The following is an 11,838-nucleotide window of genomic DNA, read 5'->3' on the forward strand; positions in this document are numbered from 1 at the left end:
TGGATGATGACAACGAGGACAGGTATCTCTATCATTTATATTATGTTTCTCTGTTTCTCTGTTTCTCTGTTTCATTACTTTTCCTTCTTCGGAGTCAACATAAATCTGTTTTTCTTTCTCTCTACTTTACAATATCCGCAAGGCACTTCTTACTTTGTACTAAATGTCTTCTAATTAAATGAGTGCGTGATATCGCCGCCCTTGGCCACCCAGTCAACCCAGCTCCCAGGGTACTCGGCTGTTTTCCAGCCCGCATCACGTGCTAGCTTTGCTGCTGCATGGCTACGTACGCCAGCCTTGCAGAAGAATAGCAGTATCTTGTCCTTCTCAGGTCTCTCAAAACCAAACCGATCTTCAAAGTCTTCGTTATGGATTTGGAAGCTGTCCGGCGATGAGGCAATGGGAATATTGACTGCGCTAGGAATGGTCCCGGTTTGGACCAGCTCACCACGTTCGCGGGCATCTAAGCAGAGGATTAAAAGAGGCATTAGCTGTTTGCCGGGCCCCGCGTATGGAGGGAATATCAGAAGTACGGGGGAACAAGTGGACCACGTCCCGGTGAGAGGGTCATACCAACGATTATATACTCCTCCGGCTGCTCAGCAACAAGTTTCTTCATCTATTCCTCATGAGTCGTCAGTAAGTTATATACGCCACAACGAACATAAAAAAGCAAAAAACAACAGTGAGCTATTTGCCTGGGCTAGCTAGCGATGTACCTTTTCATAATCAAACACCTCCACCGTCTCTTGTGTGGTCAAAGTGCTAGAAGAAAAGGCCCGACGAGATGCAATTTCAATTGCCGTGGCCCTGCGAGTTTGAAAACTGTGTGTTGAGGGCTGCGCACTAGCAAGGCATCTAGTCAGTAGAGCACTTGGTGCAAAGCTGCGAGGCACCGAGGTTGATGAAGCTCTGATTACAGCACGAGGGGTAATGATCGAAGCAATTCTGTGGCTGGACATTCTGGCTATGGCACTATATTTGCTTTAGAAAAAAAAATTATTGTCAATACAAAGAAGTGATGTGATAGGTTTCATGATGAGTTGTTTGGTGGATCACGATATAGCTGATAGTGGTTGGATCCGGCTCGGTTCCATCTTTCACCCGCGTATTACTAAGCTACGCTCTTACAATGCCAAGATAACCCCCAAAAAACAACATTCCAACAAAAACTGCTGTGTTCAATAAAAGAGAAACAAACTTGTGGATATTTGAACATGAAATACATAAAAACACTTCTGTCCCCCCAATAGTAGGTATATCGAAAGCAAGGAACTGAAAAACATTAATTAAATACAACAAACAGAACTCGTGAAAAGCTCCTCAAGACCATGCTTGCGTAGCTTCTGCCTGGTATCATTGGAAAATTAATTTTGAATCGCCATAATACTGTCGATTCACTCATGACGAAGATAAAGATGGGCAGCAGGTAGCAAACTAGAAAAAGCCAAAAAATTGCGCTCTGCGGGTTGCTGGGACTGTTTGTAGCCCTGTCCCTGTGCTAGCTTCCATACTCCAAAGAAGCGGAGAAAAATGATGCTTAGTGAAGTCATGAGGCGAGAGACAATGATGCATATGACATGTCTCAGGGCTAGTGCTTTGAAGAAGCTGGGTCTCGGAAGGACCTGGTGCTCATAAAAGATATCCTGTTCATGAAAAGGATTTGGGAAACTAGAGGGAAAGCAAAATCAAAACGAATGACTGGCATCGTAATTAGGTTCTCTTGGTAAACGTGAGAGGACAGTCATCCTAGCAAGGTAAATAAATATTAGCTGTGATTTTCATGGATAGGAAGGACTGGGGGGGGGGGTAGCTTACAGCGGGAAAGATGGTTGCAAACACTTTGATTTCCTCGGAAAGAGGAGTGGCATGATGCACCCAATTCACCTCCATTGACGCCTTACCAATCATCAGAGCTAAATTATGCTGGGCATAAATTTGGCCTAGGCAATAGTGTGGCCCAGTTCCAAACACAAGGTAGTTTTTGGCACCCTTAACCTCAGCATCGCCTTTGTAATAGCGGTCAGGGTTAAAGGTATCAGGGTCTTCGTAAACCTCAGGATCACGAAGTGCCATGTATGTAGTGGGAATGATCATCGCACCTAGAAAAAAAAAAGCACACGCACATGCACACAAACAGGTTAGCCATCAGATTCAGCGGTCTCATATTATTTCGTTATCTCTGAGGATGTGGAACCAAGTATAATAATTACCTTTAGGGACTGTGTAGGTGTCGGTAATCGGAAAAGGCTTTTTGGCTAGATATGGGACCATCAGAACAGGCGGCCGGTAGCGCAATAGTTCCCGAACAACAGCACGCGTATAAGTCAATGATTCAAGTTGGTCCATGTTTAAGGGCGCATGGATATCACCGGAGCGGATCGCAATGTTTTCCTCGCGAACGCGATCAAGGATATCCGGTCGTTGAGCCATAATTTGAAAGAGCCAAGTAGCAGCGCTGCTGGTGGCATCTTGAGAGGCAAATAGGAAAGTAAAAATAGTTTGAGCAATCTCATAATCGGTAAAGTTTCGCAGAAAGGGTGTAGGTTTCTCAAGGCTCTCCGTGTCGCCATTAGCATCAGCTTCACGCCAACGGTTAGAGTCCAAGATACTTTTAACCCAGCCATCCAAAATCGACGCTACTTCGCCGCCAGCAGCCATGCGTAGTTTGGACTTGGCAGCGCAGTTGGTGAACTCGGATAAGACCATGTCTGCAGCTTTTTTCCCATACCAAGCTTTGGTGTAAGGGATGATAACAGGAAAGTTAACCAACTCCAAAGCAGCAGTGATGAGGTAGTAGTTGTTACATATTTCTTGACACGCCTCATCAGAGATATATTGACCAATAAATGTACGTAAAGAGACGGCACACATCATCTCACGGAAGTGAGACATGAAAGGTGTGGGCTTCCCGCCGTTCTCTTTGGTAATGCCAACAAACTTCTTCATGTATATATTGTAAACGTCTTCCTGACTAGGCAGGTATGATTCAAGGGCCTTCCGGGTGAAGAGACAATTAAGGCCCTTGCGGTATTCGACATGAGAGCGACCATCCAAAAAGACCCAGTTCGCAGGGCCGAGTAGTTTATGGGCGACGTCAACTACACAGGGCTTGACATAAGCAGGGGAGTTGAAAACACGACGGGCCATATCACGAGTAGAAGCAATGACGACAAATCTGAGATTGCGATACCGCTATTAGCAAATGAGGCGTGTAAAATATATGGGGGTAGGGTTGGCTTAGTAGCTTCATTCCCCGCCGAGGCATTGTGAGTATTACTTGTGAAAGACCGAGACGCAGCTCAGTGGGCCGCTGAGCCATTTGGCATGATACTTGTCGAATTTAGGGTCTACTGACTCTAGGAAAGGGCCAATGAAGGGAATTTTGAATGCCGGACCGGCAATGGAGCCCTTTTTGATAACATAACTGACTGGAAAGTAGCACACAGGTTAGGCGACAGCACGATAAATGGGTTCAAGGTGCTTGTACTATAATAACAAACCTTGGTCATAAATAATCAAAAGAGCTATAGCGGTGAAAATGGTAGTGGAAACAGATATGTTCGTAACAGTATCAACCACATAATCTAGTGGTCGAGGGATAGTAACGGTTCCATAGCGAGAGCTCGCCAGCATAGATGCGATGATCGTGGCATTAGAAGCCATTGTGTTTGGTAAAAATAGGTGTCGGATAAACGGATATTGAGGCCGAGATGGAACAAAACGAGAGATAAGTCGCGATTAACTGAAGAAAGAAAGCAGAAGATATAAAAGTTAGAGAAGTGTGCGGAGCGACAATGAAGGGAAAGGCCGAAGCAGGAAGTATTCATAGGATTTATAGTGTAAGTCTATATCTGTTTTAGACGTGCATGAGGGGGCACCAGAGTAGAACAGCTGGGCAAAACACATGAGCAACTGTATGTGTTTGTATTTGTGCATGCGCGCGCTTGAGAATCCTTAAATTGACGACTTCAACACTCGAAGAATGGCGGAGAAGGCGGGACAGGGGGCGGAGACGGACGAAGAGGGGATGAGGGGAGGAGCCAAGAGGGGGCAACGAACGATGAGTCCAAAGCATGGAAGTCAAAATAGCATTAGTCAAGCGATTTTAACCGGGCTAAGCTACAACGACGCTTGAATTCTGACACCGGAATGTACGGACAGCAAAGCTACAGATAGCTTCTGTGAAGGATGGGTGAGGATGGGGGGTGGGCTAGGTCGCTCAGACCAAGACAGACCCAGATCGGGATGGTACGTACGGTCTAGACAGAAGCAGATAAAAAGACAACCAAGACATGGGAAAAAAGCACCAGATATCTGTGACCTGAACAAGAGACAAGGCGAAAGATTTCTTGGGCGTAGCTTTTGAGAGAGGACTCAATATGATCTAGCAGTTAATAGGATTGTAGCATAAGCCAAACCGTGTATATGTGCACGTAAGAATGCAATGGTGGGTATGGGTGACGTCAAGAGATCAAATCCAAATAGCAGAAACGGAAGGAAAAAGAAGCTGAATGGCAGAACAGCCGCAGTGCTTAAAAATGGCAATAACCTGTTGCCATAAGATAGAGCAAAGAAATGGTGATAATCTGTCGCCATAAGATAGAGCAAAGAGAGAACGATGAAAATGAAGAAAAAGGAAGAAGGAAAATGAAGAGAGAAGGAGGGAAAAACTGCATGCTTTTGAAAGAAGCACTATCGTTCTATTCGGTTCGTAACAGGAAGTTCCGAATGCCAAAAAAGAAGGTGCTCTTTTAAGGTGCTCTTTTAAACGTTTGCAACTACACCCCGCACACGTATTCTCCCCATGCATTTTGTATGGCCGAGTGACCTCCAGGATAAGTCAAAATACAGGGCACACCGGAAGTTACGCATGCTGCTGCCTTTTTTCGGGGTTTCCCTTCCTTGCGCTCTGGACTGTTTATCCCATCTGATGATTTTAGGCTTGGTTCATTTCTTACTGATTTTTACTAATACATCTTCCCATGGATAGAGCCGCATTCGTGAGCCGGTGGCTGACTGATACTCAATGATGTACTAGTATGCGGACGAATGCATAGAGGTAAGGTCATGAATGGTAGACGGGGGGGGGGGGGGGGGGGCGGGGCTGTACCCCATCGCAAAATTAGAAACCCTGAAAAAAGCTCTTAGTATACACAAAGGTGGGAAGGCACGGCGTTTGCAACTGGTATTCGCTCGTACGGTGTTGATGTTGACCCAGCACCTGCCAAAATAAGTAGTCTCAGAAGATGTAAGTAGCTGCCCTAGCAATCTTTGTGACAAACCCCACTTTGGCCTGCCAAGCTTTGTTCTGACTGTCCGTGCGGCCTTTCGAGCGGAAGCTCTCCATGCTGGCCATCACTAGTGATTGACGGGCTTTTAAGAATGGCGGCGGGGTAAAAAAGCATTAATAAACAGCTTTTGATCAATCCAAATAGTCAAAGGAAGAGCAGCCCGAAGTCTAGAATCAAATATACAGGGCCACGGAGCCCCCTGATACCCGTTACAGCACTAGGGTGCGTAGAGATTAGTTATCAACATCGTTTTATATTTATTTTTTAGTTTTATCTGACTGCCTAGGTAGCGGGAAATAACACGGCCAAGCTGAGTCGAGTCAGTGTTGATTGCAATCGACGGTAGGGGGGGTCGGCTACAAGTCATTTATACACTTAACTTATACACTCATACGCTTGATTGTCGGCCGCACTATCGTATATGACCAACCTTTCTGTCCTTGGCTTGGTCCGCGTAATCCCGATGCTGACCGGGAGCCCATTTATGATTCGCCCGGGTATATGTATGTTTCTTGGCTTTCCAATCAAAACAAAATAATAAAGCTTCACAAAAACTCCGATCTCCGCTTGGGATTTTCGCGAGTGTACTCTATACTTGCGCCAGAAAAAATACATGATTCATTAATACCCCGAGCTTCCGAAAAACCTGCAAAGCCCAAAGCTAAAATCATCCATTAACAATCGCACAATTTAGGCCCTCATTGAAGATAGTGCGTGGGGTCATTCGATCTTCTTGTGGCTCAGTCCTTGGACTGTTGAACTTGAGTTTTTTCGGTGTAGATGGAAATAAAAGAGAACAAGATTCAGCTAGATACGAGTCTCTCCCCATTTTCCCAATATAGTCTGCGCATGCGCAAACATGTACTTGAAATCATTACATCCACAACGCATGCTGTGAGAATGAGTAGATACACACTTGTTTCATGTTTCCACATGACGTCACCTACCCAATAATCACGTTAGTTGAGTGAAAGAAGTTGGCTACTGCCTAATGTGCTATGAAGTACCTAAAATAGTATCACTTCCGACTGTAAACTACTGAACCCTTTGGGTTGGCTCTTATCGTACCAGAGTCTTTGCTTACCCAACAGCCATCGGCAAATATAGACACACCTACAAACCTTCACTCTATTAGGCTTGATGGGAAAAGAGCGGCCATCGTATTAGGCTCCGAAACTTCTGCTAAAATCATCCTGTACAGCCTGTACCATACCTGCCAGCACGAGTACTACGGGCATGTGACACTTGATCCCGGCTTAACCTGACAGCTTGACCCCATGAATGTTTTATTAAACTTTTTTAGAATTTTCTCGTAGTATTAATGACAGCTCTTCTGTTAGGCGCTTGGATAATCTCTTGATAACTTCTTTTGTTCCTTGGTTTCCGTACATCCCGACTAAAAACGTCATTTGGAACATTGCCCCACAGTTACCAACAAGCGGGTCATGTGAAGAGGTGGGCCAGTGGAGTAACGTGGGGCTGACAGCCTCTCTAGTTGCCCCACACCAGTACCAAGCCTGGTACCCATTTATAATGTCCTGTGGTTGCAATTTGAGGGATGGCAAATCTCAATTGAAGGGAAATTTGCTTGTAGCTTCCCTTCATCTAAGATTTGTATTCCGAATCTAGACTTATACAGCATCTTAAGACAAACATTGATTAAAACCACGAAAGAACTGCCAATAAGCTGTACTTTTGGTCTCGAACTATCATCTTCTTCGTGTAACGGTAAGCGCCAATGCTATCTTAAACTTGGTGTAACTACTGAGAACCCTATCCTCTCAATCTTGTGGCAGTCAAACAGGCAGTCGCCCTGAAGGATTTGCGACACACTACGCCTGTGCTACATCAAGTCTAGACTCATGCCAGGAACTTCCCTTAGACAACAAAATGGCTTGTTTGTAATACCCATCGCATGGTTGAATGCTTTGTTTCTTTCCATTTCTCTACCTCGTTTCTAGTGGATCTTGGCCCGTTCATCTAGTCGATCATTTCAATCCATCAAGTCCACGTTGACCTCAAGTAGGGCGTTGACCGCCCATGAAGGATACTTAGACTTATTACCGCCATGCAAGTCTGAAAAGAACTTCTTTATGAAGGCTGGGAAGCAGTCATCAATGATGGATTGCCGGACTTTGGCCATAAGGTTGAGCTGGTAGTGGACATTGTGGATAGTGAGCAAATGCGCCGCCGCAGTTTCTTTGGAGGCATTGTGGTGAATAGAGGCACGGGTGATACCAAGCCCTCCTTCAGACTTTGGCCGGCAGCAAGGGCATGTGCAACCCTCTTCAATGGGACTAAAGTCGTTCATGAACTTTGCAATTTTAAGGTTGAGAATACCATGCTTCGTGATAGCATTGCCGAACCGAGCTGTGCGTGTGGGCCATACACAGTCGAACATATCTGCACCCAAAGCCACGGAAACCACAAGATCCTCGGGATAACCAATGCCCATTACGTAGCGAGGCTTAAGCTCTGGCAGCAAAGCAGTGCATGTAGCCACTACCTTGCAGTAGTCCTCCTTGGCCTCACCTCCGCTCAGCCCACCTATTGCAATTCCGGGAGTGTCCCGTGCCAGCATCTCGCGGCAGCACTCCTTTCGCATTTCAATATCCAGGCCGCCTTGTATGATGCAGAAAAGATTTTGCGTTGACGTGTTTTTATGCGCAGCAATGCAGCGATCTAGCCACCGAACACTACGCTCCATAGCTTCACGCATCCGGGCTTGGTCATTCGAAGTTGTGACAATCACATCGTCGAGCTGCATCATGATGTCGCTTCCAATGCTATTTTGAAGGCTCATTGAATGCTCGGGAGTCAAAAGCATGGGAGAGCCATCGTGAGGACTTAGGAAGCGTACACCTTCTTCGGTGACCTTGGCTAGCTTTAGTAGACTGACCATCTGAAAACTACAGGAATTGTTAGAATTTCCCTTGAGATTTAGCAGACCCCATACTGTTACTTACCCCCCACTGTCTGTCAAAATATTGTAGTTCCACCCCTGAAGCTTATGTGCACCGCCAACCTTGTCTAGGACCTCCTGACCCGGCTTCAAGCCAAGATGGTATGTGTTGTTTAAACATAGCTTGCAGCCTGTTTCTTCCAGTTGCTCTGGCGTGATGCCTTTGAGAGAAGCCTGGGTAGCAACAGGCATAAAAATGGGAAGTTGAACAGTGCCATGGGGAAGTGTAAGGATAGACGCACGTGCTCTAGTGGTCTATTGCGGCCAGCCTCGTGAATTAGTATAAGATGAATGAAGAACTACGAGAGATTTCGGGCAGTATATGCGGCGAAACCATTCTGGAATAAAGGGGTTGACCTACGGAACATCGTGCAACTTTCTCGAACTGAAGGGCTGCGGAGGTGTAAATATTTGAAGGTGTAGTAGTTGTAGCCATTTTGCGTATAGCTTGCATTCTATGAGAAACACAATCAAGCTTCAAATGCTAAGAATTCAAGACAGAGAAAAAAAAAAACTACGAAAAATGTATCCCGACTTCGCAAAGCATGAAGATAAAACAACAAAGTAGCGAGCTTTGCTTAGAAAAAAAAAAAAAGGCATATAAGGTCAACAAGTTCATGTTAATTTTTCATGTGCCAAATAGGAAGGGATGGATGGTGGGGCACTGAAGATTTGGCAGTAAGGTCAGCCGACCAATCAGAGCTCGCGATTGGCCCTTCTGAGCCAAAATTTCCTCAGCCCCAACAACCCAGCATCATGATCGAATCCAATGTGTAGCCTTAATTGAGCTGCTGCGACAGCCTGATTAAATAGCCATCAGCTACTAGTCCACAGCATTCACCCCCTCGCCTGCTGCGACTGATTTTCAATTTATTTGTTCACAATGGCAACACAGCGAGTCTCGCCTGGGGCACGGCTCCTTCGGACATCCCGCATGTTTTCGATGCCAAAACCTCTTCCTGTCGCTCACGATTCCGTTGCCAATATCTACGCCACTCCAACCACTGCTACTGCTCCGTATCCTACATCGCAGGCCATTTCATCGCCACTTAGCTCGCGTGCTAAGGGGGATTGGGGCCTGAAGCGTCCTCTGCCGCTCAAAACTACCCTCAACACCACGACTCCCATGATTCGCGTCAAGGCAATTGATGCCGTCGAAAAGGTTACCGATTTCAATTCGGCTGCCGATCATGGCCTCACACTACAAAAGTTTCAAGAGCTTGGGGTTGCGTTGACAATGCCTGTTTCCCACATTCATCGAGTACAGTCTGGAAAGGTATCAGTTTTTGAAGAGGACTACGACTTCACTGCTATCAATGAAAAGCCCAATGAGGTTAGCCATAAAAGATGGAAATTCAAGGGCCCTTGGCTAGGTGGCATGACCGAAGGGCAGTTTAAAAAGTACTTGATCAGCTTGCGCCAGCGTAAGCCCGAGTTCCGTGAGTTTGTGCGGGCCAAGTTGGCTGCCGAGGTCACCCAAAACGAGGCCCGCGAAGCTATGGAACAGGGCAAGGGCACTGCGCCTCCGCCCAAGACCGCAAGTGAAATCTCAGAGGAAATGTTGAACGATTACTTCCTTCGTTTGCGTGATGATAGCGCACGCTTTAACATATACTCCTATGTCAGCGAGTTTCTTGATCTGGCACCAATTGCTCCTCCAAACCAAGGCAGCAAAGAGGCAGATGTGGTTGTTAGACCTGTTAGTCCCTATGCCAACGAAGGGCCCCCAAAGTGCCACCCGTCGGCAGGTCTTTCGTATCTAAGAACATCACAATTTCTTTCCAACCACCCGTTATATGGCCCACAGAAGTACCGCCTCACACGCGCCAGAATTCTCAGCCCCTGGAAGGGCTCTGAAGTGCCCAAGCTTGGTGTTGCTGGTGTTATTACGGACATCCCCCTCGGCCAGAACCGTTTCAATGTCAGAACCCCGGCCAAGATCGAGTCTGAGATGTCAAACGTCCCTGGTATCCTCAACTTCAACCCCGAAATTGTGGGTGGTGCCAAGGTCCACGTCAACCCCAAAATGGCTCGGGTCGATTCCCAAGGCAGAATCATTTTAACCGTAGACGAAAGCCAGCCTGAGTGCAACATGGTTTACGAAGAGCTCCAGGGTAGAAAGAAGGTATACCACAGGGACCCTAAAGAGAGGGCAGCAGAAAAGGCCGCTTCAGAAGCTCAGCCTGTCCCTCACAGAAGACCCAAAAAGCTATACCAGCATCAAGCCAACGTTTTGGGAAGCGTGCAAAACTATGGTCTTGGCCAATAGGCAGAGAAAGGCATAGAGGCATATAAAGAGTCGGGATTTCTTGTACAAGTCCCGCATTATAGATCCTTGTAGCGCTAATTGTTCGTTTGATACTGATGTAAGATAGAACATGTACATGTATAATTACAATCACATTAACTGAATCACTGTTGATTTCCTCGTGTAACCTGAGCGTATGGCACAGTCCACACTACAGTGCCGTCTACTGTATACCCATATTTCGGTCACGTGATATAAATAGGGCATTCACACACCAATTTGCGAAATTCGCGGCTCCACTTTCAAAATTAGGTTTGCCATATCGAATTAATCGGCCAGCGTTGACAAGTCCCCATTCTTAGTCTTTTTGGTCTTTCAACTCCAAGTCAAAAACCAAAAATTCGTCAAAATGGGTCGCGTTCGTACTAAGACTGTTAAGAAGTCCTCCAAGGTCATCATTGAGCGGTACTACCCCCGCCTGACCCTGGACTTCGAGACCAACAAGCGCATCTGCGATGAGATCGCCATCATTGCCTCCAAGCGCCTCCGCAACAAGGTTCGCCATACCAAAAACAAGCCTCACACTCGAAACCTCCCGAGCAAAAATTCAATACACGATCCACATACAGAGACCAGTTCCAAATCCCTCGTCATGTCGGATATAGCTGTTCCCTGAATCTGTGATTGTCGAATTGACTTGGTCTGTAATGAGCCTTTCCTCTAACATATTTTATCTAGATTGCCGGCTACACCACCCACCTGATGAAGCGTATTCAGCGTGGCCCCGTCCGCGGTATCTCCTTCAAGCTGCAGGAGGAGGAGCGTGAGCGCAAGGACCAGTACGTCCCCGAGGTCTCTGCTCTGGACTTCACCCAGAACTCTGAGAACGGCCAGCTGGATGTCGATGTTGAGACCAAGGATCTGCTGAAGTCTCTGGGCGTAAGTCTTCACCATCACACTTGGAAGCTTGATGCAATTCTCCTAACATTTTACTTTCTCTTAGTTCGACTCTATCCCCGTCAACGTCATTGCCGTCTCTCAGGTCCAGACTAACGACCGTGGCAACCGCCGCTTCGGTGACCGTCCTCGCCGCGACTAAATGTTCCATTAACTTTTCTTCATTGCGCATTTGGGAAATATGGTTTCACGACTGGCTCGGATTACAAAAATGGGATTTTGACTTGCTGCGAAGTGTCAAAGGGGGACCGGTAGTGAGTACGCACTTAGATCGTCTTATAAACAGAACAGATCTCAACCCCCACAAGGTGTCGCTGACTCTTGAGACCTTGCGTCTCTTGATGATGCTTGATTGCCAATTTTCTTCTCCTATCCAG

General features: G+C 46.5%; 4 protein-coding genes across 4 annotated transcripts; 2 read left to right on the forward strand and 2 right to left on the reverse strand.

The window, feature by feature from the left end:
• Window positions 1-170: 170 nt before the first annotated feature.
• On the reverse strand, window positions 171-3,666 carry HOO65_050241 (Cytochrome P450 61; the record flags this gene model as incomplete). Its single annotated transcript, XM_071003132.1, has 6 exons — window positions 171-463; window positions 574-619; window positions 1,819-2,102; window positions 2,214-3,195; window positions 3,292-3,431; window positions 3,504-3,666. 6 exons carry the CDS (start codon window positions 3,664-3,666, stop codon window positions 171-173), a joined length of 1,908 nt encoding a protein of 635 aa, XP_070858300.1.
• A 3,621-nt stretch (window positions 3,667-7,287) lies between these two features.
• HOO65_050242 (Queuine tRNA-ribosyltransferase catalytic subunit) lies at window positions 7,288-8,692 on the reverse strand (the record flags this gene model as incomplete). Its single annotated transcript, XM_071003374.1, has 3 exons — window positions 7,288-8,203; window positions 8,261-8,511; window positions 8,618-8,692. The coding sequence occupies 3 exons, from the start codon at window positions 8,690-8,692 to the stop codon at window positions 7,288-7,290; spliced, it is 1,242 nt and encodes a 413-aa protein (XP_070858301.1).
• Window positions 8,693-9,139: 447 nt separating this feature from the next.
• HOO65_050243 (mitochondrial 37S ribosomal protein bS1m) lies at window positions 9,140-10,525 on the forward strand (the record flags this gene model as incomplete). Its single annotated transcript, XM_071000824.1, has 1 exon — window positions 9,140-10,525. The coding sequence occupies one exon, from the start codon at window positions 9,140-9,142 to the stop codon at window positions 10,523-10,525; it is 1,386 nt and encodes a 461-aa protein (XP_070858302.1).
• A 388-nt stretch (window positions 10,526-10,913) lies between these two features.
• Window positions 10,914-11,603, forward strand: HOO65_050244 (40S ribosomal protein eS17; the record flags this gene model as incomplete). The annotated part of the gene is made up of 3 exons (XM_071003521.1): window positions 10,914-11,060; window positions 11,243-11,443; window positions 11,508-11,603. The coding sequence occupies 3 exons, from the start codon at window positions 10,914-10,916 to the stop codon at window positions 11,601-11,603; spliced, it is 444 nt and encodes a 147-aa protein (XP_070858303.1).
• Between the last annotated feature and the right edge of the window lie 235 nt (window positions 11,604-11,838).

This window comes from Ceratocystis lukuohia, assembly GCF_044167205.1.
Source record: "Ceratocystis lukuohia strain C4212 chromosome Unknown Supercontig5_pilon, whole genome shotgun sequence".
Classification (NCBI taxonomy): domain Eukaryota; kingdom Fungi; phylum Ascomycota; class Sordariomycetes; order Microascales; family Ceratocystidaceae; genus Ceratocystis; species Ceratocystis lukuohia.